We start from the raw sequence: 26,057 nt of genomic DNA on the forward strand, positions 1-26,057 counted from the left end.
TTGCCTCCCAGCTTCCGTGTCATCTGTCTAGTGTGCGCCATGTTCAGTTTTGTTTCCCCATCTCGTTAGTTAGATCACGTTCAGCTGTGTTCCCTCCTGTGGTGTGTTCCCTTGTTTGCCCTTGTGTGTATTTATGTCTGCAATCTCCCTCGTACTCAGCTGTGTGCTCTGTTAATTGGTTTAGTTTCCTGTATTCTCTAGTTCAGTTTTGTTTTCTACAGGTATGACAAAAAAAATTGTTACTGTTGCTTCCATATTCAAAGCCATAACTGCAAAAAAGTTACAACAAGCATTTCTGTTTCAGTCATTGACATCTGTATTCACTTATTTATTTATTTTCAATTCTGGTTAGAAATAACACTCTGGAGTTTGTGGCTGCCCACCACTCCGAAACAATAAGGATGGGTCAAAATAAATTTCCCCCAGAGATACAAATCTAAATGACAGCATTCAAGCACAAAGACATCGCCCTCAAAAATAAAACACAAAGACGTAAATCATGCCTCAATGAAGAGGAAAGAGAGAAAACATGCTGGAAATTTTGATGAATAATGAGTTTATAAGTTTAATTGGATGGTACCTCTGTATAAGCCACCCCTCTTCTCCTTAAAAAAAAACAGACCATACATTGTAATTATCCCAAATATATTTTTATACTAAAGTATTGTAATTAAAGTAACATTTTGTCTTTGTACTTCAGGACCCATTCATTGCTGGTGTTTTGTAATTCCGCAGTTGTTCCAGGAAGCCGGGGTTTGGTGAGGAGGTGGGCCGAGCTGATTTGACCAATGAGAGGGCAGCATCAAAAGACTGGCCATCGCATGACATCAGGTAGCCAGTGACCACAGCGGGTGCACGTGACACCCCAGCGTTGCAGTGGACCAACACCACGCCTTTCTAATGGAGATACGCACAAAAATAATAATATTAAAACCACATCATTTATAAAAGATCAATATTCCATTCTTTGCCACTTGGGGCAAAATATCCTAATAAGGTCATGTTGTGCGTTTCTTATTTCGTAACAGTCCTCCTCCATAGGCATGTGGGGTGATGAAGGCACAGCTCCTGTTTGACACTCTTTCATCTTTGCCCACAGCTTGGTTAAGTTTAGCTTCTAAAAACTACTTGATTAGTATCTAATTGTGAAAAAGTAGTTCTCATAATCCCTAGGTAACAGACAGACCTTTACAGGCCAACATCCACATGTTGTTGCTGTCTACTTTCACTTGGGACAGTGAAACAATCTTTATTGTGTGTTCCTCTTTCAACTTTGTGGTGTTGTTGGTTCTTTGCCCCTACCACAAAGAACATTATAGACTATTTATAAAAGATCAATATTACATTCGTCCTTTCATTTTCTTCAGCTTATTAAGGCCAGCGAGGCGTTACCAAGCCAGCCGATAGATGTAATCTCTCCAACATCTTCTGGGTTTACCCCAGGCCCTGCTCCTGGTGGAACATGCTTGAAAAAAGTCACACAGGAGTGGTCCAGGAGGGGTCCCAAATCGCTCAATCAGGAAAAGATCAAACTTGAGGTCTAAAAAAATAAAACCGGTGTAAAATTGTCTTATGCTGTAAAGCTTTTACCTTTGGAAGTGAAGTCACACCTGAGTTGAGCACTTTCTAGTAGCAGTAGGAGAAATAGGCTTTGTTTGGGCCATTGCCCCAATACTAATAATGCCTGTAGTGCAACCCAGTGTCTGATTTTTCCCTTAATCCTTAGTTTGTATGTTTGTTTGTCTGTTGCACTTAAAAACACCAGTGAATCATGTTCACAGACAGATCCCTGGTCAGTTTTCTCCTTATAACTTCTTCTAAAAGCTTTTGTATTGTAAACTTGGACATGGTGGCAACAAAAAGGGCCACGATAACAGTTTCATTACCACAGACCCCCGTCTTGTTTCATGATCTCATGTTCTTAAAGTATTTAATGTAACATGCTGTAAACTAAAGTGAGATGTAATTTTTCTGTCATTAACTTTAACGAACAGAATTTAAATTTTATGTCATTTTTTTTTTTATTTAAATCTATTCATTTGAAAGAAAGAACTTAATCTTGGCACCTTATTCTTTGCATTAGAGACAAGAAAATTAATATTAAATTATATTCACTGACAGAATATAATTCTAATTAAACATCTCTCTCTGCCTGTTCTTTCGCTGTTTTGTTGTTGTTGTTGTTTTTAATAATATTTAATTTTGACTTTTCCTGATTGACCACATTCAAAACAGCGGATCAGAGCCTTTGCTTTGACGTCAGGATGTCCAGGCTGATCTTCACGCTCCAACGAGCGCTTTAGTTAATAGGCTTGTTTGTTTGTTTGTGTCTGTGGATGCACATTAGCTTCTCTTTTGCAGTCTGTATCTTCCTTCGCGTGAAAGGTGTACACCATAAGCTGTGTCTCAGTTACCAGGCTGAGCACTCACTGGTCAAATCAGCTGATTTGACCAACGTGCAGAGAAACAATAAGAGCTATGGAGAAAAAGTTGCAGTTCTCCATTAAGATTATTTCAGTTTTTTTACACATTCAACAATGTTGTAAAAAGCTGACCTCTTTATCAACCAAATTTGAACAAAGATTTCTAAACAGGTACAAAATTACAAAAACAGTCATTAAAGTCTGATTTGATGACCCAGTGGTGCGTTATGTGGATTATTATTCTAATATAAATCATCAGAATATGTGATATTTTATATTGTCTCCAAATTATTAGCAATCAGGGGAGAAAGAAAGTACTCTGGCATGCAAAAAAAATATTTTCTTTCTCCGGGTTGGGGTTTGGGATCATCATAGATGATGAATTTGAGATAATTTTGAAAAGGAATTTCTCAGAAAATAAAGGTCATAATGCAAACTCTAAAGTAAAGTTGGTATCAATTAAGTTACATTAATTTATATATTTGTCCTGCAGTCATGAACCCCGTCACATGATGCCTTTGTGGCTGTTGCTGTCGTCATGACAGCGTCCATAATCGAGCGTCATTACCAGCCAGATGGCCCACCGAGTAATTTGAGTCTGCATTTCAAAGTAAAAGCATCAGTTTGATTATCAGAGCTGGAATTACCACACACAGAAACATATCATTATGAGGATACGTATACACACAGACACGCGCACACACACATAGACTTCCTGTAATCAAACACCTCTAATGACTTTGTAATGACTCTATGTGTGTGTATGTGTGAGAGTGTGTTTGGGGTGTCATGTTAAGGTGAGTCGTGAGCTTCGCTGCTAAAAGCTTGTATGACACTGAGATCTGATCTGAGAGCAGTTGAATAAAACATGACCAAAACTAACCATCTATTATTTAAAACCAAGGATGAGGCGACAAGGAGAGGAAACACAACGAGGTGACAAGGAGAGGAAGAAGTGTTGAAACATTTGTAGCATGTTAATGCATCCCTCAGTTTAAAACCCTTACATCTGACTGCTTGTTGCCATAAGCTAGTTAGTTTGCTAAGTACTTCATTCGGCAAAAGTACCCAGCTCTGCTGTTAATATTGCTTAATAGACAATTAATATAAATATTCATTTATTATGTAGACCATGCCTATTCGTCAATATTTCTTTTTAAAATTTATTTCTCTCTATTTAATCATCTGTAATAGTTTTCAAAACATGCAGTGTAAAAGCCACAGACAGACAGCATGTAGTTAGCAATGAGATCACATGTTAGTTATGTCCTTTAGCATTTATGTTTATCATACTAATGTCTATAGCAGCCATTCCCAAAGTCAAGAGAGCTGCAGCCCCCTTAAAAAACAGAAACTCCCATGGGGCCCATGCAATCTTAAATCTTGCTAACGCTACCCAGTCATATGAGTGTTAAGGCCAATGTGTGACCCAGCTGGGAGAAATTATAGGAGAAATAAATTTCAGAGTAGAAATAAATGTAATCAATATTACTAATCACCTCTTAATACTAGTTTTAATTCACCTTTTATATAGATACATTTATTTATGGATTTATCCTTTAGATAAATCCACATGTAACTTAACATTAACATTAATAATAAACACATGCATAAGAAATTATGTCACCTCAGTCTGAGCCTGCTGGATGAAGTCACAGCATTCCTGGAGGTGAGGGAGGAGATCGGTGTCGGGGTGATCCAGAATACTGACAGTCTTATAGACGAACAGGTCCGGGAAGACATTCTCCACCCCAAAGGCCACATTCAGGATGTGAGACACCTGAGGAGGATAATGTTTCACTATCACAATACTGATATTCATAAAATGAAGCTTACCTATGACTACACAGTCAGAGAAACAGGAACAGAAACATAATTTTGCTTTGATAGTAGTGACTGAAACGAACTCCTTGCTTGTAGGAAAAGAAGCTCACCTTGTGTTTTCTCAGCGTGCCAAAGTCATGTGCAGCATCCTGAGAACCTGCACACACACATACATAAAACTAGTTAGTGTGTGGTTTGACTCTCTCCAGGGTGCCGAATGAAAAACCTGCTGTGTGTATGCCCCAGCATCTACTGCAGGTCATGGGGTCATCAATGGTCTCCCACTAAATCAGTGAGCTCCGGGGTCACGTCTCCTCCCGTCCCTCACATGTAGGGGCTCATGTTACGAGCTCAGTGGTTATCGGCACTGCTGGGCTGAAGGGGACATCCAGGACAGGACAGGGAGACACAGGGAGAGGAGATGGGCTCATCTGCTTATTTTTTTGTACTTCCTAAATTCATATCTAGGTGTTTGTTCTGCAAGTGCTAAAAACTAATAATAAATATTGAGGATATTTGTATTTATACATTGTAATTTTCAGTCAAAGCAAAGCCTCTAAAAGGGGAGCACTTCCCCCTAGTACCTTTGTATTTTTTTTCCAAATTATTTGGCCTTTGTGTTGCTCCAGTCTCCAGGAGTTCCTATGTGGATTTAGTCTTTCTTGGTGTCTGTTATTGTAATCCAAAATTGGCTCTACAATGTTGAATCAGGGCTCGCCGGAGGCCACATTATCCATTACCAGACTTTTGTCTTTCATGTGGCTGAAGCTCTTTATGACTCAGGTGTAGTTGTATAGGAACAGCTTAAATTAGCTGCTGTTTCTGTCCTCTAAACCTCTCTCTGTGTGTAGAGTCACTGATGGTTGATTCATCTAAAATTGTTTTGTTTTTTTAATTTCCTCACTTTTTTGGCACAAGCTGAATAATCACATGTTTCCAAAGAGACACAAAATCTCTGTCTGTTTCCATATCCTCCAAACACATCCTCCTCTATCACCATGTTTTCCACTCACCTCAGCTTTTCACTTGGCTGTCCAACAGAGGAAAATGCCAGTAAAATGCTGAACCCCTTTTAACCAAATGAAATCACAGCCTAGTGGTTGACAGTGGTCATACTCTTCAATATTTCCAGGTATTCAGACAAGCGTTATTTGTTTGGGTTACTCACCCAGTAGAAGGAAGGGCTTGACAATGCCAACCTGCAGGTCCCAGGAAGTGTCAGGGACATATCCCAGCATCTTCTCTGAAGGGGGGGCGGGGTCTTCGACCACAGTGATTGTTGAACCCTTCCAAGTCTCGATAATGCGACGGCCACTCAGTGAGGTCACACGGGTGCACTGCTTCCTCAGCCGCGTCCGAGAGAAATTGTGGATCTCCTCGGTCAAGGACTGCATGCTCAGACTGACCTGGACTGCACCTGAAAGATAAATGTAAATGAATATTTCAAATAACTCCATGTCATCTGTTTAGAGAACCGGATGTGTACGAACGGGCTTACAGTTTCCTGCGATCTGAGGCAAGCTGTCATGTAAAATTCCTGCATCATTTTAGAAGAATAGAAAGCACATTTTTCCAAGCCATTTAAAGGGTTTACATCTTTGATGACACGGAATGGGAGCGCAGAGAGGATAGCAATATCAGAAAGTACTGACACAGACTAGCTGAATAAGAAAGCACCTCCCCTTAAGTTTGCTCGTGTCTTTTGAGCTAAGGATCATAAATAAGCTCTTTGAATTTTAATTTTTAATGAATGTAACACTGTGGCTTAACAAGAAACCCCTGGATTACTTACAAGTGGTCTTAATAGCTGCTGTAAAGCTTTTTAATTAGGTCCTCTATGAGGTTTCATGTGACACTGATCTTGATTTCTTTTCTGTCTCCCCATCAGGTTCAGAACTCAGTCTATAATCATGCTGACGGAGCACTGCACAATCATGCAATGATTCCCCAATACTCTTACATCACCACCAGTTTCTGATGTTTACTGAATAGAAAGAAGCAGCTGTTTTGCAGTTCATCTTTCATTTTATTTATTTTGTCTTCTAAATTATTTTATTTGGTTCATTATTTTGTCCATTTTGATCCTTATGCCCCAGAAAGGTCCAGTTTAAATTCAGTTGTGTACTTAAAACTCTGGACCATTTTGGTTCACATTGACATCATTGACTCTGGCTGTGATTGGATGGATCATCCTCCATCTTTGGATTTCAGGTTAACAATACTTTCACCAACTCACTTTGACTGTGTGGTGTGCCTCAAGGCTTTGTTATGGGTCCTATTTTGCTTCCTCTTCAGCACATAATTTGCAGAGGTACAGTTTGAGAGGTGTTATCACGTCTGTTTCACTTTCCAAATATGGCTAAACTATCTTTTCTATGCTGTCAAAAATCAGAAAGCTAGTAATTTCCTTTTTGTGTCCTTATGTGTGACCTTGCTGGTTTTGTCATTGCATCCTGTTCAATTTATCTTCACATGTTGAAGATGATTCAAAGCCATCTCTAGACCCAGCAGTCTTAGCTAATTATAGGCCAATCTCCAACCTTCCTTTCATATCAAAAATCCTTGAAAGAGTAGTTGTCAAACAGCTAACAGATCATCTGCAGAGGAATGGTTTATTTGAAGAGTTTCAGTCAGGTTTCAGAGCTCATCACAGCACAGAAACAGCTTTAGTGAAGGTTACAAATGATCTTCTTATGGCCTCTGACAGTGGACTCATCTCTGTGCTTGTCCTGCTAGACCTTAGTGCAGCATTCGATACTGTCGACCATAATATCCTATTAGAGCGATTAGAACATGCTGTAGGTATTACAGGTACTGCACTGCAGTGGTTTGTATCATATCTATCTAACAGACTCCAGTTTGTACATGTAAATAGAGTCCTCTTCACACACTGAGGTTAATTATGGAGTTCCACAGGGTTCAGTGCTAGGACCAGTTCTGTTCACATTATACATGCTTCCCTTAGGCAGCATCATTAGAAGACATAGTATACATTTTCACTGCTATGCAGATGATATTCAACTTTATCTATCCGTGAAGCCAGATAACACACACCAATTAGTTAAACTCAGGGGAGAATCCAAGCAAACCTGATGGTGGAATTGAACTCAGGACCTTCTTGCCTCACAGCAAGGCACTGTTGCTTAATGACCTTATAGTACCATATCACTCCATTAGAGCACTTTGCTTTCTGACTGCTGGGTTAGTTTTTCTTCCTAGAGAGTATTTAAAAGTAGAATGGGAGGGAGAGCCTTCAATTTTCAGGCCCCTCTTCTGTGGAACCAGCTTCCAGTTTGGATTCAGGAGACAGACACTATCTCTACTTTTAAGATTAGGCTTAAAACTTTCCTTTTTGCTAAAGCATACAGTTAGGGCTGGACCAGGTGACCCTGAATCCTCCCTTAGTTATGCTGCAAAAAGTATAGGCTGCTGGGGGATTCCCATGATGCACTATCAGTATTAGTATTTCTTCCCCAGTCACCTTTCTTGCTCACTATGTGTTAATAGACCCCTCTGCACTGAATCAAACTTGTTATTAATCTCTGTCTCTCTTCCACAGCATGTCTTTCATCCTGTCTTCCTTCTCTTAGGCCAACCGGTCCCAGCAGATGCCCGCCCCTCCCTGAGCCTGGTTCTGCTGGACATTTCTTCCTGTTAAAAGGGAGTTTTTCCTTCTCACTATTGCCAAAGTGCTTACTCATAGGGGGTCATATGATTGTTGGGTTTTTGATTTATTATTGTAGGGTCTGCCTTACAATTTAAAGCACATTGAATGCGACAGTTGTTGTGATTTGGCACTGTATAAATAAAATTGAATTGAATTGCATTGAATTGAATTTGCATCTTGATGCATGATCAATCATCCAGGTAATTAGATCTCCAAAAGTTGATTCTGGACGTAGCGTTTTGTGGAAGAAATGTTTCTTCCACAAACGCTACGTCCAAACGAACAGAATCATCTTTTGGAGAATTGAATTTTCACACATTAAATGGAAAATTATTGTGATAACTTTTAGAATTAAGTGTGGCTGGACAGTTATTAGAGAGCTACTTCTAACATTATGTCTCCATCAGGACGTCGGGGCTATCATATCAAAATCTGCCAGTTGCTCTGCAGCCTAGACTCAAAGTTGTGACTGTGGCTTTGAAGTCCCTGAACTTTGTAAACCCAACTATGACTTTAGAATCACCATTTGCATTTCTGCATGACTTCTGATCTAAAAAAAAAAAAAAAAATGCCCCGGATAGAACATATCATCTAACAGGAGCTGGTCAAAACTTTTGGTTAAGAAATAAATTTCCCTATCAGGCTGAACAAAAAAATGTTAGTTATCTTTTAAAGAGGATCCATTTCTTAATTTCCAGCTTTATTTTTAAAAACAGCCTGAGCTATGTGTCAGAGAAGACCAGGCAGGTCATGCAGACCTATTCTCACTCACATAAATGAGAGTGCTCAGATCCATCTGTGCTGTTGGCTCACAGGGACTACCTGCCCTTACCATGACATCTTCATAAGCAAAATAACACATCTAATTTAAATATGCAAATTATTATCTAATTCAAATCATTTTTAAAAATCAACTATTTAGGTTCTGTCCACCTTGTTTTATTAGGTAGCTTAAATTTGTTTTGGATAACCTGACCTAATCATAATGTTAATTTCCTCACCTTGGAACAACAACCAGCACATACATGCTCTGTAATAACATGCACTATCTTTATACAGTACCTGTTTCCTGTGATTGTTGTAATTCAGTTCAGCTTGTATTAGTTTCTCTCAGGGAAGTCTAGCTTAAATGCCAGAAACCAGAGAAGGCGAAGGATCCGGTTCAGTTTGCAGAAGAAAAACAGATGCGTCCCTTCGTCATCTTTTTTTTCACAGTAGGCATGCAGTGTGGTTCAGATGCCTAATACCGACTAAACTTGGTTGCCGTTAGGTCAGGAACTCTGCTGGAGGTGAGCTGCTGCTGTGTAACATGAAACCTGCTGCCTGTCTGAATTTCACCTGTGCACTTTAACAATGACACATTTACCAAGTGCATAACAAACAAACAAAAAAACAAACAAACAAAAAAACTTAGACTTTAGCGCAATCCTTTTCATTTTTCCTATGTACTAAATGAATAAATCCTCTTTCCTGTTTTGTTGCCTCACTTTAATATAGAGCACATGCAGCTAAAGTACAATGGCAAAATATATGCTTTTCTATATGATTATATGATAAAATTACAGAAGTAATGTCAGAATATTTTCAAGGAAATTAGTAAAGGACTGGTTGTGTTGGTGTTGGATGTTGTTTCTTACTTTTTCACTAGAGGGAGCCACATATTTGCTTTTCTTAAGCAGCATTAATGAAAAACTACTTCAAATCTGTTGCAGCGCCCAACGAACTGTTAAAATAAAGAGCTACAGTTAGAATGAATTATCAAATGAATAATACATAAAACACAAGTCTTTCAAGGCTTAGTATTTTATTTTATTTATTTATTTATTTTTGCCTGTCCCGTTTGGCTCTTTTGCCATCAGAATTATTGTCTAAAGGCGAAGAAAGATGTCCAATGGATTTACTTTAGCAAATTGACCATCCCAGCCTTGCCGTAATGGTCTATTTGATTCACCTTTTATTGTTTATTTTATTTTATTTTCACTTGCTAAATACGGGACAGACTTGAATGGGGGAAAGAAGGGGAGAAAGAAAGAGGGAAAGAAAAACAGCTGAGAAGAGGGACGGGGATAAAGGGAAAAAAACAAAAACCAACAAAATAAGCAGACATAAAATGCATATATCAATCACCTGGATCACCTGTTGAGAAAGAAAAAAGAAAACAAGCATTTAACAAGGGATAAACAACATCATGATGATATATGGGAATATAACAGTAAATACTAAATATTAAACATTATTGTGCAGCATGTAAGATCGACAGCACACAGTGTGCTTTGAGGTAGGAGCCAAAAAGGGTGTAGTTTGTGGGTGTGATCACCTGTGTGTACACCTGTGAGCATGGACGCGCTTGTTTTTAAAAGGTTCCTTCATGTAATGATCTGCTAGAGGGTGTGGGGGGGCCACAGCCCCGTCCTCCAGGGCATGAAGCAGGTATGGAGGAGATCAAAACTCCAGACATCCAGAGGCCCCCAGAACACAAGAGACCAAGGAAGACCAACAGAGGGGCAGCCGCGCCACTGTCCCGGAAAGAGCTGAGGAGAGTCCCAGATGAGGGCTCACTCAGCAGCCGCGGAGCAGAAGCCAGGGGGGGTTGCAGTGACGTGCCCGTGAGCTCCGCCGGCAGCCAGCTGTGCCAGAGTGACCGAGCCCCAGGCCGAGAGGCCGGGGGCACCCCACCCCCGAAGTGGCCCCAGCAAGCCCCAGGCTCCAGGCCCCAATAAGCGGCCGCCAAGGAGTGAGCCGGTGTGTACCTGGACGCCCATCCCCGGACACAAAGAACCACCAACGCACCGATGTCTGAGGGAGTCCGCCACTGGCAGGGGAAGTGGTGGTAGGGGGAGATAGGCCTCCATACCTTGGAGGGCCTGAGATGTCCCCAGAGAGGTGGCGTCTGACACCCAACCTGACATATAGACACAGAAATACAGGCACACACAGATACAAACATCCATTCCCACCCTCATGCTCTCATATGCACTCACTCCACACTCAACCAACGTGGAGACAGACATAAAGAGACACTGTACACACGATCACACTCCCCAAGCGTACTCTACAAACCGGGTCTAGGTACCCTTGTCCCTGGAGGGGGAAACTGCACCCAGACCCAGGTAGTGTTACCCTTTTCTCTGGGGTGGAGAGAAGCAGACCGCCCCGACTCCGCAGCAGCAGGAAGGCCCCACATTCCAGACCCCAATCAGACGGCCAACTCCTCCTCCTAGCCCCCCCGCTCCAGCAGGCGGCAGAGAACGGGGGAGGGGGGGGGGGTTAAGACTCCAAACCTCCCTCCGCCCGCTCATATGTAGTGTTGATGCATGTGTGTTCTAAGGTGCATTTAAAACCCAGGAGGGCATGGAGCTACCTGCCAGAGAGCAGCAGGTAAGCGCATAGCCCCTCCTGATAGCCCTCAGTGTCAACGTGTATTTAAAATTGAAAGGTGGGCAACAACTACCCCAAGGCCCTGCATGTGTGGGTGATTGTGGTGGAGCGGGAAGAGGGAGGCAGCTGGAGATGGGTAGGGAAGGAAGGGAGGGGCAAGTGACCCCTCCCTGGGGCCAGCTCCCCTGCTGACCCCAGTAGGCACCCCCATACTCTGCAACCCACCAGGGAAAGGGGGTCCAGGCCCATCCGGACCGGGGCACAGTTCAGCAGCGCCGCCTGGCCCCACAGAGCCCGGCACTCATCTTCCAGACTACATAAGACAATAGATGACCAGGCTGAGATCTTCCTCCACCTCTCCTATATCTCCCCCTCCTGCAGAGTGAGTTCCTGAAGAGAGGAGACCTCCTGGCTTAGTATTTTTATGTTAATTATAGTGATGTGACAGAGCACATATTACACTATGATGGAAATAATATAGCTCCTGTCCGTCTCCAGCTCATTGTTGTCTTGCTTCACACAGCATGGCCTTGCATATTATAAAGACATCAGAATGCTTCTGATGTGTGGCAGCTGAACATACAAAACTCTGTCTGTGTACATTTTATCAAATTGTAGGCAGGTGTGTCAGTAAATCAACAATCTGACATTCACACGCACAGATGTGGCTTTTAAACTATTTCCATACTAAAATAACCTAAATCGGTGATGTCAAGTTCACCAGGGAAGACACAAAGGACAACTGTTTGCCTTTCCTGGACTGCGCCGTGCACATTGAAGAGAATGGCAAACTCAACATCAAAATTTACCGGAAGCCCACACACACGGACCAGTACCTCCTCTTTGACTCCCATCACCCTCTGGAACACAAACTTGGAGTAATTAGGATCCTACACCACCGGGCAGAACATGTTCCCTCTAAGCCTGAAGGAAAAAAGAAGGAACACACACATGTAAAGGAAGCACTCAAAACGTGCGGCTATCCTAAATGGGCGTTTTTAAAGTCAGCAAAGAGACACAGAAAAGAAGACCAGACACCAGCGAGGGAGGATAAGAAGGACAGACGCAACAACATTGTCATCCCCTATGTAGCCGGTGTATCAGAAAAACTCAGGAGAGTTTTCTCCAAGCACGACATCCCAGTGTATTTCAGACCCAGCAACACACTCAGACAGAAACTGGTTCACCCGAAAGACAAAACGCCAAAACACAGACTTAACAATGTGGTATATGCTGTACAGTGCAGTGAGGAATGCCCAGACCTCTACATTGGAGAGACCAAACAGCCACTTCACAAGCGCATGGCACAACACAGAAGAGCCACCTCCACAGGACAAGACTCAGCAGTCCATCTGCATCTTAAGGATAAAGGACACTCTTTCTAGGATGCCAATGTTCACATTTTGGACAGAGAGGACAGATGGTTTGAAAGAGGAGTGAAAGAAGCCATCTATGTCCACTGTGAGCGACCATCTTTGAACAGAGGCGGGGGTTTATGACACCAACTCTCTGCCATCTATAATCCAGTTTTGAGATCCCTTCCCAGACGCCTTAACGCCCACTCACATCCTGGGCCATCTGACCTCAGGAATTCGCATGATAAGGTGGGGCCAGGTTTCACAATGAGCTCACCCGAAACTCTGGCTGATTGGGACCCACACCCAGTTTCACACCTTGGCTCAGGCGATTAGAGGATCATCAGGGGGTCCTTTGTCCCTCTGTGGGGGGAAACTCCCACTAGGTTTATATCTGGGACTCTCCACCATTTGACATATCTGTACCAGTGGCTGGGTACTCTTCCTTTGAAAGAGCCAAGAGCCTTCCTTTCCACTTCCTCCATGTAAAGGGACTCTCCACCATTTGACCTTAGAACTGAAGAAGCTTCTCGGATGAGAGGTGAAACGTCTTCAAGCAACTTAAAGAAGTCCAGACGCTTTTCTTTGCAAGCTCCTTTGACTACGATGACCTGGATGACTGAGAACCTTCACAGACATCTTTACCTATAGGACATCTCTAAAGTATATAAAAGTACGGATAAAATCCCAAAATGTGTGCCCTCCTTCACACTTACATTAAACATTAAACTGCTTTTTCAGCTTGTCTACCAGCCATAAAGAAGGTTTTTGGCTCTTTGGTGTTGCCTACACTTTCCAGCGAAAGAGACAGTTTACTGCAACTTTACTCTGATGTTAGTCTGTCATCTGTTAGCCGACTGCAGCTGGTCCAAAACGCTGCAGCACGGTTACTAACTGGCACACGCAAGCGAGACCACATATCTCCCATACTGTCATCCTTTCACTGGCTGCCAGTTAGTTTTCAAATTAATTTTAAGATTTTATTATTTGTTTTTAAGGCGTTGCATGGGTTAGCACGCTCATACCTTTCTGATGTTTTAAATTCGTATACTTCTGCAAGATCACTGAGGTCTGCGGATCGAATGCTCTTGGCTGTCCCGAGGTCCAGATTAAAGTAGAGAGGAGATCGGGCCTTTGCTGTGACTGCTTCTAAATTGTGGAACAAACTGCCCCTTCACATCAGGACCTCCCCAACAGTGGACACTTTCAAAACCTGTCTGAAAACCCACTTTTATTTTGTGGCTTGGATGTTTTTATATTTTTGATTGTCTTAAATGTACAGCACTTCGGTCAACAGTTGTAGTTTTACAATTTTTTACAGACGCTAGGACACATTTCCCAATACTTAGGTCACGTTTGCAAAACTCCTCACACAGTGAGCACAACAGAAGTCTATGTGGGCTAAACTGAGGACCAGTTATCATTGTCTTGGCTCAAAATGCATTCAATGACTACATCTCTCAAATTTCATGAATCATCTTCTCACTCAGACACAACAACTGCCAAAAAGCTTTGTACGGACAGGACATTTTGCATGTGCTTACATACTGTTTTCAAAACTGTTAAACTCATGGTCAAAACAATAACACAATGCAAAACTTGAAAAGACAGCAAAATCCAACAGCAATATTTTATTGAAACATATTTTAAATCTAACAATGCAGTTTAACCAGCCACAGCTGATTCTCATTGTAGATGAACATCTACACAGATGTTACTCCTTCAATTTTTCAACTCCTTCAATTCTGGCATGCCAGAAGATTCTTTCCTAGGTGTATTACCCTAGATGACATAAGATGTGATGTGGATGAGAACCTGTGGCCAAATGGAGGAGACCGAGTAGAATAGCATTACTATTGTATGTGTATCAGTGGATGGTGTGTATACAAATTCTTGTATTTTGGGATTACTTAGTGCAAAAAAATAAAAATACATAAACATAAATACATGATGTCTGATTCATTCCAGTAACATATATTGAAATTATAAACAGAGATGTGTCCTTGTTTTACACAGGAAAACACTGTGTAATGCTACATGTTGTTAGTGTTTTTTAGGTCATTGTTTTGTGGGTGACAAAGTGTGTTTGTCGGCTGTCAACCTTTGCTAGTGTTCTGGAGGAATGTGTTCATTTGAGACCTGAATGAAGTGTTTTGGTAGTTGTAGTGCATTTTGAATGTGAAATGAACTGCTTTGCCAGGCTGAGGGTCAGTTAGGAGAAATGTGTGAAGAGTTTTGCAAAAGTGACCTAAGTATTGAGAAATGTGTCCTAGCGTCTGTAAAAAACTGTAAATCTGCTATATAAATAAATTTGACTTTGACTTTGACTAAATCTCACTGATAGATGAAACTGCATTGTGGGTAATGTAGGCAATGCTGTCAACAAGGAAGAAGATCATATGAAAGCAAAAAGGACACTTTTTCTGATTCTGCTGCAGTTACTTTTTAAAACTATCCATCATGAAACTGACAGTGTCATGGGAGTGCGATGTGAAATCAGTTCTCCTTTAACGCCCCCGTGACTTCTCCTTAAACACCACCCTCAGGGCAATACTCACGTTTTTAGCTCCAATTTCAGGCTCTGTAGCAAAATCAGTAATCATTCCAGATTACTTTCAGTCCTTGTACTGTGTGTGTGTGTGTGTGTGTGTGTGTGTGTGTGTGTGTGTGTGTGTGTGTGTGTGTGTGTGTGTGTGTGGACAGCTGCAGTCTTATTTTTGTTGGAAAAGATTCTGGTAGTTTCCAAGAATATGTCCACATACAGAGAGAAAGAGTTTTCTTTTGGCTGAAATTTTCATTCCCTCAGCACACATGTTAGTGTGGCTATCTTTGTGAGGACCATCGGTGACAGCAGCGCATTCCCACGCACCTAAACTTCATTCTAACCTGAACCCCTTTGGAGGTCTGTCCCAAAACTTACACTGGATCCCACAAGGACAAAGGTGCAAACACACATTCACGCAACGGAGTCAGGTTGCGGGTTTGTTTTGCTTCTCAGACAGTGGAGAGGAGAGAAAATGAGCAGGGTTTTTTCACTTTCACTGGAATGTGCATTCACTGTGCAAGAAACAGTTAATGTGTGTGTGTGTGTGTGTGTGTGTGTGTGTGTGTGTGTGTGTGTGTGTGTGTGTGTGTGTGTGTGTGTGTGTGTGTGTGTGTGTGTGTGTGTTCATTCCTCTGATAAGATTTTCCTGCCAAATGCGAGAGGGGTTTTATGTCAGAAGAAAAAACACACTTCGGAGAGAAAGCAGAAGAAGGAAGCAATAGTGAGAGGAGGGTGGAAAGGAAGAAGGGAGGAAGGAAGGAATGAAGGAAGGATAGAAGGGAAAGGGCTGACTCAGTTATCTGCTTGTTGATCCATGAGTCACAAAACCCAGAGAGACCATGTCCGTGTGTGTGTGTCTGTGTGTGTGTGTGCATGTGTGTGCGTGCTGGCTGTAACTCAACCCTAACATGGGAAGCTCCTCCAACATCTGACAACCATTACTGCTGTCAACACATGCACACACACACACACTGCTGTAGTTTGCTGCGTCATTTTCAGCTTTATTGGACCAATAACAGAGCTGTTAATGCAACAAGCCTGCGGAGGTCAAAGGTCGACGGCCAGTGAACCACTGAACCAGTTACAGGTCCCCAGTACTTGCTATTAGCAGGTCGTATCAAGTGCCTGATTGTCTTTGCAACAACTGTAAGAGCACAGTGTAAGACTACAACCACGTGAAAGAATGTGAAATTTTGTTTTATTCATTTTTTTTGCTAATTTCAGGTGTGGGTCCTACTTTTGCTCTCTGTTTCCTTTAGTTATTCCACAGGGAATCCCTATTTTTATTGGAAGCTTCTCTGTATTGTTGTTATTGTTTTCTCACACACTTCATTAACTCGCAGTACCAACCGTAGCTCCCCCAGGGCTGAAAAAAAGGTGCAGTGACCCGGGTGGTTCCTCAAACGACCACCTGGGTCTGGCTCCAAAAGCAAATCAGTCCCCAAAATCTCAAACTTTATAGCAGGCTGTTTGCAGGTCTCTATAGCTAACTTTCTCCTTCATAATAACTGTATGGGGTTTTTTTTCCTTTGGGATGTGGCCACTTTGCTTGACTTTGGTGCTGTCTGACAAATAATATGGCCTTTGGTACTACTTAACAGTGTCCATAGAGTCATAGAGCTTTCTAACTCAACCTGGTAGCCTTTAGATGATAACGTAGCACTCCACCCTCTGATCTACAACAAATGAGGGGATGTCACAGTTTAGCTCACACCAAAGAGCTGGATCAAACTCTATTCAGCTTTTCATTGTAAACATTTTGAATTTTCATAAAGATTATGCTTCTGTGCCCATGCACTGGTGACGATCTGTTCTGCATATGCAGATACAGAATCTGTTTTACAGAGACTTCTTCCAGTGGACAATTTGTAATCTAGTCTTGATCAGTTGTAGACTTTGTGATAAGATGTGTCTGTGTTTGTACTTTAAATGCATATTTTTTATTTTTAATCATTTCAGCTTCTATTCCCCTTTACCTCAGAGGAAAACATTTTTGCTTCGCCTACATGATAGCTTTTGTCACAGGTTACTTTTCAAAAGAGAGCACTTTGAGACTTCTAAACTCCAAACATAGCAGGAAATGTAATGCCTGGGTTCAGAAAGTTATATCAGTATAGATTAGTTTGTGAAATTGTCTTTGTTTGTTCTTGTTTGAATTTGATATTGTTATAAATGACACTATTCAAATGTCTTGAGGCATTGCAGCAGTTTATTGAAGCATATGCAAACATACATGAACAGACAGTATGACAAAAATAAAGTTTGTTCATTTTTAACTATCCTAAAAGTCAACATTTGGTATGACCGCCTTTATTCTCTGACATAGCCTGAACTCTCTTCAGCAGCTTTCATTTCTTTAAGTAGTCTTTAGCACTGGTTCTCCAGGTTTCTTGAAAGACTTTCAAAGCTCTTCTTTGGACGTTTCCTGCCTTTTGTTCAGTTCTGTGAAGATGATCCACCACTGCTTCAATGATGTTGAGGTCTGGGTCCTGATAGCGTTCTGTTGTGTCTCTCTATTCCAATGTACAGTACCTTTACTATATTTACAGAGTGTTTGAGAAATGTGTATTTAAACAAGGTTTTACTGCAGTGTGTTTGGGGTCACTGACATGTTGAAAGGTGAAGCCACTGCCATTCACATGCTACATGGCATGTTGGATCAAAATCTGCATTCATAATATCATCAGTTGTGACAACACTATCAGCTGTAATGCAGTCCAAACCATGACAGAGCCTCCACCGTGTTTTACTGACAGCTGCACGCTGTATGCGTCCTCCCTACATACTGACAGCAATCTGAAGCACAAAATCCAAAGTTGGCGTTACCGTCTGAAAATGGTCAGGTACAAGGATTTTCCCATTTGTTACGGACATCACTTTCTGCAGTAGATGGCGTTGATAACACTTCAAGTGTTTTCTAATATTTAAAAAAAAGACAGATTTTACTTTTCTCACGCTCTTACCTTCTCTTAAAGTTAACTGTATGAGGTCTAGCCACTGATTTCGTAAAATGTAGTGACACACACACACATCTACGAGCTTTTCACGGCTTTACTCGTGTTTATTTTTCATCTAAAAGGAATCTATCTTTTAGTATGGAGGATAAGAAGGGGGAAAGGAGAGGAGGAGAGGTGAGACGAGTCCAGGAGGGGAGCTGGAGAGAGAAGGAGGGATAGAGGAAGAGGAGGACGTTGAAGTGTGCATAAGAAAGCAGCTCCTCCCTCCCGCTGTCTGCGGACCGGACGGCAGCAGCAGAAAAGCACCAATCAGCAGGAAAATCACGTCTAATTTGGGATTTAACTCGAAGTGAATGAGCGAGTCTTCACCGGAGCACGGACCTGCGCTGCCCTCACTTCACTGTGCCCCCGTACCCTCTGTGAACCGACCGACATGCTCTCTCTGGGGCTCGCCGTGTCTCTGCTGGCCGTGTCCTGCGCGCTGTGGCCGGCTGCGGTCCGGGCGGCGTCCTGCGAGACTGTGCGGATCCCGCTGTGCCGGTCCATGCCCTGGAACATGACCAAGATGCCGAACCATCTCCACCACAGCACGCAGGACAACGCGGTGCTGGCCATCGAGCAGTTTGAGGGGCTGCTGGGTGAGTTACTGCCCCTCAGTGCCCTAATAAACTTTTTTTTAATTGGGCAGTTAATTAAGTCATTGAAGAACCTGGTGTGTAATTAACTGACCGTAGAAGCAATCGCACAGTGATTTTTCAGGTTCTCATGAAAACATGTAAACGTCTTCCCCACAACTTTATTTTTAACTTACTGTTCACGATTTTTGATTTTTGAAGTCGCTAATAAGCAGTTAAAGCGCTATTTTAGGGCACACAGATTAGTTAACAAGTCGGGCAAAGGCTGAAACAGCCTGGGATGACCTTTTTATCATCTGCACGTTGCCTTGACATTAACATAAACACCTGACCACTCATAACATCTCTGTAATGTTATTTGGCACATAACTCAGAAATGATGAAATTAAAGTAAGGAGGCTTTAATGTACATACAGAAAGTGGAGTGAAGAACAGACACTTGAATAGGTCACTTCTCTAAAATTACCAAGTGTTTTTTTTCCAGGGCCGTAATCATCATATATATTTGAGGGGACATATGCCCCCAATCAGATATATTCAAATTTCCAACCTTCCAATGTACTTATGGAAACCATAAATATTGTTTTTCTTCTGTGCAATAACAGATGATCACATCTCAAAATACTGATTAGTGAGTGTTATCATGAACTAAATTGATGTCTTTATAATAATAATAATGATTATTATTATTATTATTATTATTATTATATGCACAGCAGTGGGTAGGTATAATCAGTGTCAAATACTTTACTTTGCTTTATTTACCTTCTTTCTTCTTAAATATGCATGTAATTGGGATTCAGTAATATTTTTATATCAGCTGTTGACCACCTGACCCTCAGACTTAGATCTCTCACCCCCAGATGTTGACTAGTAATAAATGCTAATCAAATATAAACTAATAAAATACTAACTACTGCCAAGTATTTCCAGCAGATCTGCAGGAAAAATGTCAGGACGTTTTGTGGTGGAGCAGGGCTGGATCTGGTCTGATCACTGAAACCATCGCTTCACTTAGAGATTATGGAAACCTTTTTCTGCCTTTCTTTTTTGGCTGCTGTAGCAGTACTCTGTAATGGAGCAACCATATTTTGAACAGTTGGTCAGTGACAACCCACTTTCTGGTCTGACTGTAGCACTAATCCAAGACAGCACACATCAGAATTATAGCTGGCTACAGGAGGAGGAACCTGAGCATTTTCAGCCTCTTGGGTTCACATGAATTTGGTTACAAGAGCGTTCAAGATTCTGAAATGATCTCCGAGCTGTGGACGTTGTCCAGGAAAAACAGGAATTTCAATTGTTTCGCCGCAAGGGATGACATTCCATTTTTTTCTAATTAGCCAGCCAGTTGGTTTGAATACTGGAAATTGAATTCCTGGTATTTCCTAAAAAATTCTTGACAAAAATCTGTTTCCATTTTCTGGGGAAAATACCTGCGGTATAATAAAGTTTGAAAATGAGCCCGTTTGGCATCATTTTTAACTGGTTGAGAAGCTTGTAGTACAAAAGACTGATTTTTAAACCAGTGCGTTAGTGTTCAAACTTGTGTACATGTATCTGGCATTTCTGATGGAAACATCTTTGTAATTATGTATTATTTGCAGTTTTGAATAAGATGGTAGTCTAAATATTTTTATTCAACCAACAATACACCTGAGGCAAAAGTCATTTTTCTAGTAAAGCTGTCAAACACTCGTGGTTTTAACTAATCAGTCGGCTAAATTAATCCTTTTTCTGTCTTTCTTCCATATTCAGGGTATATAACTGAATGACCAAGGAGCACAAACAAAACAACACAACCACACTCATTCAAATAGTGCAAAAACAATTCGGCTCTTTCCATTTTCTGTTTTGTAACACTGTGAACAAAATGTCGGTCCATTTGCTTTGTAGGAAGAAACAAGACTTGTGAACATGTCACTTTAGACTGTGGGAACTTTTGATGGCCATGTTAGTTGTCTGGTAGTAAATTGTAGGCAAAAATAAAAAATCAATCAGGAACATAATCAGTGGAGTAATTGACAGCAAGTTCTGACCATGCTTAACCCTGCCGGGAGGCTTTCACTTTTCAAAAGTTTTAGCTTTGGCAGGCCGTGGAGTCTGCACACTTAGCAGGTAAGCTGACCTTAATGCCAGCAGACATCAGCTGGTCACCTATTGCATCCAATTGGCAAATTTTAGTCTTTAGACCTCTGACCTCATGTTTCTAAATATTAGAAGTATGGCCATCTGTACCGACAACACTCATTTACACATAGTTTTGAAAGTGCTGCGTTTTCTGAGCAGAAATCTTTTTTCAGAACTAGAAATAATGAGAACCTTGGAAAATGGCACAGAAGTTATTATTCATTTATTTTAAATGACCACCTTCTCTTCATTTTAAGCGTGGCTTGTTGAGCTATAAATCCTGAGCAAAACTGTAAAAACTGTAGGATTATGGGATTGTTTTTTGTTTGTTTTTTTTAAGATAAAGGGGCCTGTTAATTTTACTTAGATATAATAGGAGGTATTCTTCCATTGAAGGGGACTGATATGCTCCTTTGTTATTATTTCCAGACTCCATGAGAGTAGCTTTGTGCGGCTCAAAGTACAAAATAATCCTCATTCATTTTACACTTGAATGTCGGTGCAGTGCTTAAGTTCACGTAAAAACGCGCCCTACTAGCTTGCATGCCTTTAAGGCTACTACTACTACTGCTGCTACTACTACTAATGATAATAATAGTGATAACTGGAATAATTTAGCCACACATAATAACCGTTCAACTCCAAATCTAAAAGTCTCCCATCAGGGAGACTGTTTGCCTGATAAGTTAGCCCCACAGTGGAAGTAAATAGGATTGGTTCCTTTCGCATATTAAAGAAAAAGTTATTCTTGATTCTTTGTCTTTTGAAATTGCCACGTCTCACTACTTATTTCACTCATATATATTCTAGCAAGTCAGGTTAACAAAAAACGTTATTTTTATTGCAGGTGACTTTACATCGGTTTTGCATTATATGATTTAAAAGTAGTTCAACCACATGAAATGTTACAGTTTTACTGTAGCTGCTAATCAAGGCTAGTTAGCTCCTTAAAAAAATAGCTTTAACTTTTTTCCCCTCATTATGATTTTATTTTCACTACCATTTGATGTATGTGGTAATTCAGTTAAGTAAAAGTTTCTAATCCATCAGACCAATACAATTAGGCAAATTAGATTTAGATAGTCTTTTCTCCTTCCACTCAAGTGGAATAGGTCATTATAGAGGACAGTGGAAGTAGAATCGCCTCAGTCAAAATGCATAAAATTTACATTTATTAAGTAAACTGTAACAGGAACTGCCTCGGAGCATATCTGCGGATATCAAATATTACTATCTCTCTGTAGGATTTGGCAAGTAACATTGCTTTTCAATCCTGCACGTTCTCTACACATGCCATCACTGTCTGGTTAAAAATAAACTAACTAAACTAAATATGAGTTCTGATTAAAGGTTTGGGCAGGCTGCCACAGTTAGGTTTGGTTTGGTTACTTTGGCTGATCTCCTCCATCCATACTAACAGCAGTTTGAACCATAAATTCCAAACTTTCAGAGGGTACCTCTCTCCTGACCTACTCCTTACATATTAACTCCATAATTAAAATGTTTTGCTTCAAAGAGTCTTCATTACTCTACTATACCTGTTGCCACTGATTTCCAGTCCAGGCCTTGGGTAATTTTCCGTGCCTCAGTTTGGTTTTTTTTTGCCCTGTTCCCTTTCCTTAAGGATGGGTTCTTGACAGCCACCCTTCTACTGAGACCGGTTATGATGATGCCTCAAAGAGCCAAACAGTAGATCAGAGGTCCCCAATCCCAGTCCACGAGGGCCGGTGTCCCTGCAGGTTTTAGATGTGTCCTTGATCCATCACAGCTGATTTAAATGGATAAATTACCTTCTCAACATGTCTTGAAGTTCTCCAGAGGCCTGGTAATGAACTAATCATGTGAATCAGGTGTGTTGACCCAGGGTGAGATCTAAAGCCTGCAGGGACACCGGCCCTCGTGGACTGGGATTGGGGACCCCTGAATTAGATGGATCAGTGGAAGGGCCAGATGCAGCTCTCAGGTTCTGTGTCAGGCTGGATTTCTTTTATTATTTATTTAAGAGATACTGTGTGTAAAATGTCACCACTAGATGTCAGTATATTGCAGTCAATTGAATTCTGTTTCAAGTGCTTAATTGAAGCTAAGGTAGCGGCTGTGGGACAGACAACTCGTGTGAGTGGTTGAGGATTTCCTGACCTTTTCTGTTAGTAAACGCTGCTTTCTTGCTGCTGTTAGTTGCTGTTAGCCTGTTGGATCCTTGCACACTTGGCGAATACACTGTCATCACGTGAGAATCCATTGAAATAACTGTGACAACATCAGAATAAATAAACCCGTTCATGCACATTTTCATGTGTTAGAGCCCCAACCACTGTGTAGGTAATGAGACATGAGGTGGAAAGAGGATAGAGCAGTGGTGGAAGAGAAAAAGGTAGCCAATGTGCAAAGAAAATCTTTCAAAATATACAGAAATATGCGCTGGCTCAAGACTTTTTGTTTTATGATAAATTGTGTGTATGTGTGTGTGTGTGTGTGTGTGTGTGTGTGTGTATATATATATATATATATATATATATATATATATATATATATATATACCAATGTGTGTGTGTATATATATATATATATACCAATGTGTGTATATATATATATATATATATATATATATATATATATATATATATATATATATATATATATATATATACACACACACACACACACACACACACACACACACACACAATTGGTGTGTTAGCATACTAAAATTTGCTAACTTAAAATGGTGAATAAGATACTTTAAAGTAGGGCTGTATAATAACGTCCTTGTTGTAAAAGCCAACCTTTTTCTTACTTCAAACCAGCAGTTTGACTTAAATTCATTTCTACAACCATATTTTGTATTCTTTGCTAAGGTAGATTTAAATTTGAAATATGTATAGGTGTTCATTCTTATTTTTTCTCTAATCGGATCATTTCTCCCAGTCGTTTAACTTGTAATAAGCGACCGTTTCACATTTCCATGTGAGACAAGCATTGATAACTGCATATGTGGTCACATTCATCAGTAATCTTCACTATTTGAGGTTTCTGCAGTCTCATTTCCTGCCATATTAGTTCATAATTTATCCATGTCTGTCTTCAATAAATACATTTAGGTGCTGGCTGAACTTTGAGCTTGGCTGAGGTGGGCGGAATGAAGATTTTAAAAAGTGGTTAAAAAGGACTCTGCTTTAACCAGAAAAATGTCCTAATGAAAGAGCTCTGGGCCAACAACCAGGAAGCAGTTTGAGGTCACAAGTTCAAGCTATTTCTGTGACTTCACTGTGAAGTGGTACAGCCAAACCTCAGACCCACTCTGCAATAAAAGCACTGATCCATCCTCTACCCAGTGCTAAACTCTTTCTGGTCTCATCCTGTTTGAAACATGCAGCAGGATGGCAGATGGTAAAAGTCCAGTGTTTGTTCAGCCAGGGGTCCCTGAATGCACCATGTCTTCACTGACATGAAGAAGACATGAGTCTATCTAGAGGGCTCAAATTAAGTGAGCTGAGACTGAACAACCGTCCTTAAATATTTCTACAACAAGTGTGGATATGAAAGCTTCTTGGTCATAGCATGTAACGTCCCATATGGAAAAGAAATAGTAAAAACTTATAAGTGATTACTCATGAAAGTGGCCACTTTCTCATTACCTTCATATATTGTTTTAGTAAGTATCCAAAACATACAAGTTTCATTATATAATTTTTCAAGGGATCTTATATCTGTTTTCACTCTTATATGCTTTTCATACAAGTTTCACACAAGACAGATACAAACTTTATAAGATTTATATATATCTTTTCCATATGGGGTAATTCTGAAATACCATTTAAAAGGTGAAGAATTCCCAGTGGATGAGCACTTGGTGACAACCTCTCTGTCTTCCTTTTCTCACCCCAACCGGTCGTGCCCAGGGCTGGACTGGGACAAAAATCGGCCCGGGCATTTTAACTAGAGACCGGCCCACCAGGTATTATAGGAAAAGTCATAAAGCCTTTGAATGAAAACAAACGCTGTTGTGACAGTGATGTACAATCTTGTTGGTATATGTATGATTTCTATACATTTTACGTCAGATAAAAATTTTGGTTGAAAGATTCAGATAATTATTTAATAAAAGCTAGAAATTTTAAATGAGAATAAGAAATAAAAGTATTTCTTTGTGCCCCCCTCTCCCTGTTAATGCCCTACCTGCCCCCCTGGCAAAACTTTGCTAGACCCGCCCCTGCACAGTTACCAGCTGTCAGCTACTTAGAAAAGGATCCTGGTGTTATTTGTCTCTCAGAAACCGTTCATAACGTCCCTTCAACTCATTTATATCACCTAAAAGGTAAACCTGTTTCTCCATCACCTGTTCAGCTCTGATGATTCAGTAAGGACATCTCCTGGTTTCATCTTTATGTTTCCCTCTCACCACATATCCAAACCGACATCATGACCAGCAGCTTTACAGCTGTGGCTCCAGCAAACATCAGCTGATGCTAGAAATTAATATGAAATAAATTCTAACAACAGCTGATCAAGCTTAAACGTGCTGCTGTTGTTTAACGCGACATCCGCTGGTTTCCTCTTTCTGGCGCAAAGTGGGCGATAAACAAACAAGAAAGCCGATCAGCTGATCATTGATCAGTTTCATGATTGAAGCAGCAAAAGGAGAGGGAGGGGGAGAGAATGAGAGAAGAAGAGGCAGCTGTACAACGTAAAGACGCAGAATAATCTTAATGACCTTGTAGTACCATATCACCCTATTAGAGCACTTCGCTCTCGCTCTGCAGGCCTACTTGTTGTTCCTAGAGTATTTAAAAGTAGAATGGGAGGGAGAGCCTTCAGTTTTCAGGCCCCTCTTCTGTGGAACCAGCTTCCAGTTTGGATTCAGGAGACAGACACTATCTCTACTTTCAAGATCAGGCTTAAAACTTTCCTTTTTGCTAAAGCATATAGTTAGGGCTGGATCAGGTGACCCTGAATCCTCCCTTAGTTTGGGAGGATTCAGGGTGCAATACACATAGGCTGCCGGGGGATTCCCATGATGCATTGAGTGTTTCCTTTCCAGTCATCTTTCTCACTCACTATGTATTAACAGACCTCTCTGCATTGAATCATATCTGTTATTAACCTCTGTCTCTCTTCCACAGCATGTCTTTATCCTGTCTTC

The 26,057-nt window shown here is 40.9% G+C and overlaps 2 protein-coding genes across 2 annotated transcripts in view; one reads left to right on the forward strand and one right to left on the reverse strand.

Moving 5' to 3' along the window:
* Window positions 1-311: 311 nt before the first annotated feature.
* LOC146556364 (dual specificity protein phosphatase 19-like) lies at window positions 312-9,110 on the reverse strand. Its single transcript, XM_085249452.1, has 5 exons — window positions 8,977-9,110; window positions 5,416-5,664; window positions 4,358-4,404; window positions 4,051-4,203; window positions 312-897 (listed from the first exon to the last, which is right to left on the reverse strand). The coding sequence occupies exons 2-5, from the start codon at window positions 5,639-5,641 to the stop codon at window positions 697-699; spliced, it is 627 nt and encodes a 208-aa protein (XP_085105578.1). The 5' UTR covers window positions 5,642-5,664; window positions 8,977-9,110; the 3' UTR covers window positions 312-696.
* A 9,290-nt stretch (window positions 9,111-18,400) lies between these two features.
* Window positions 18,401-26,057, forward strand: part of frzb (frizzled related protein) — a 29,028-nt gene continuing 21,371 nt past the window's right edge. Inside the window, exon 1 of the mRNA XM_085248853.1 lies at window positions 18,401-18,787. Coding sequence (XP_085104979.1) covers window positions 18,583-18,787 — 205 coding nt within the window. The 5' untranslated portion in view covers window positions 18,401-18,582. The remainder of the gene's footprint in view (window positions 18,788-26,057) is intronic.

Source organism: Mchenga conophoros, linkage group LG16 (assembly GCF_057382185.1).
Source record: "Mchenga conophoros isolate Kocher_MC1m ecotype Shallow Benthic linkage group LG16, M_conophoros_male_GT1.1, whole genome shotgun sequence".
Classification (NCBI taxonomy): Eukaryota; Metazoa; Chordata; class Actinopteri; order Cichliformes; family Cichlidae; genus Mchenga; species Mchenga conophoros.

Excerpts from the sequence above, each read along its gene's own strand:
- LOC146556364 (XM_085249452.1), bottom strand. The coding sequence starts at position 5,641 with ATGCAGTCCTTGACCGAGGAGATCCACAATTTCTCTCGGACGCGGCTG. Across the intron at positions 4,405-5,415 it reads CAAGCCCTTCCTTCTACTGG|GTTCTCAGGATGCTGCACAT; the intron begins GTGAGTAACCCA and ends GTGTGTGTGCAG. Across the intron at positions 898-4,050 it reads TCCAGCAGGCTCAGACTGAG|AAAGGCGTGGTGTTGGTCCA; the intron begins GTGACATAATTT and ends TATCTCCATTAG.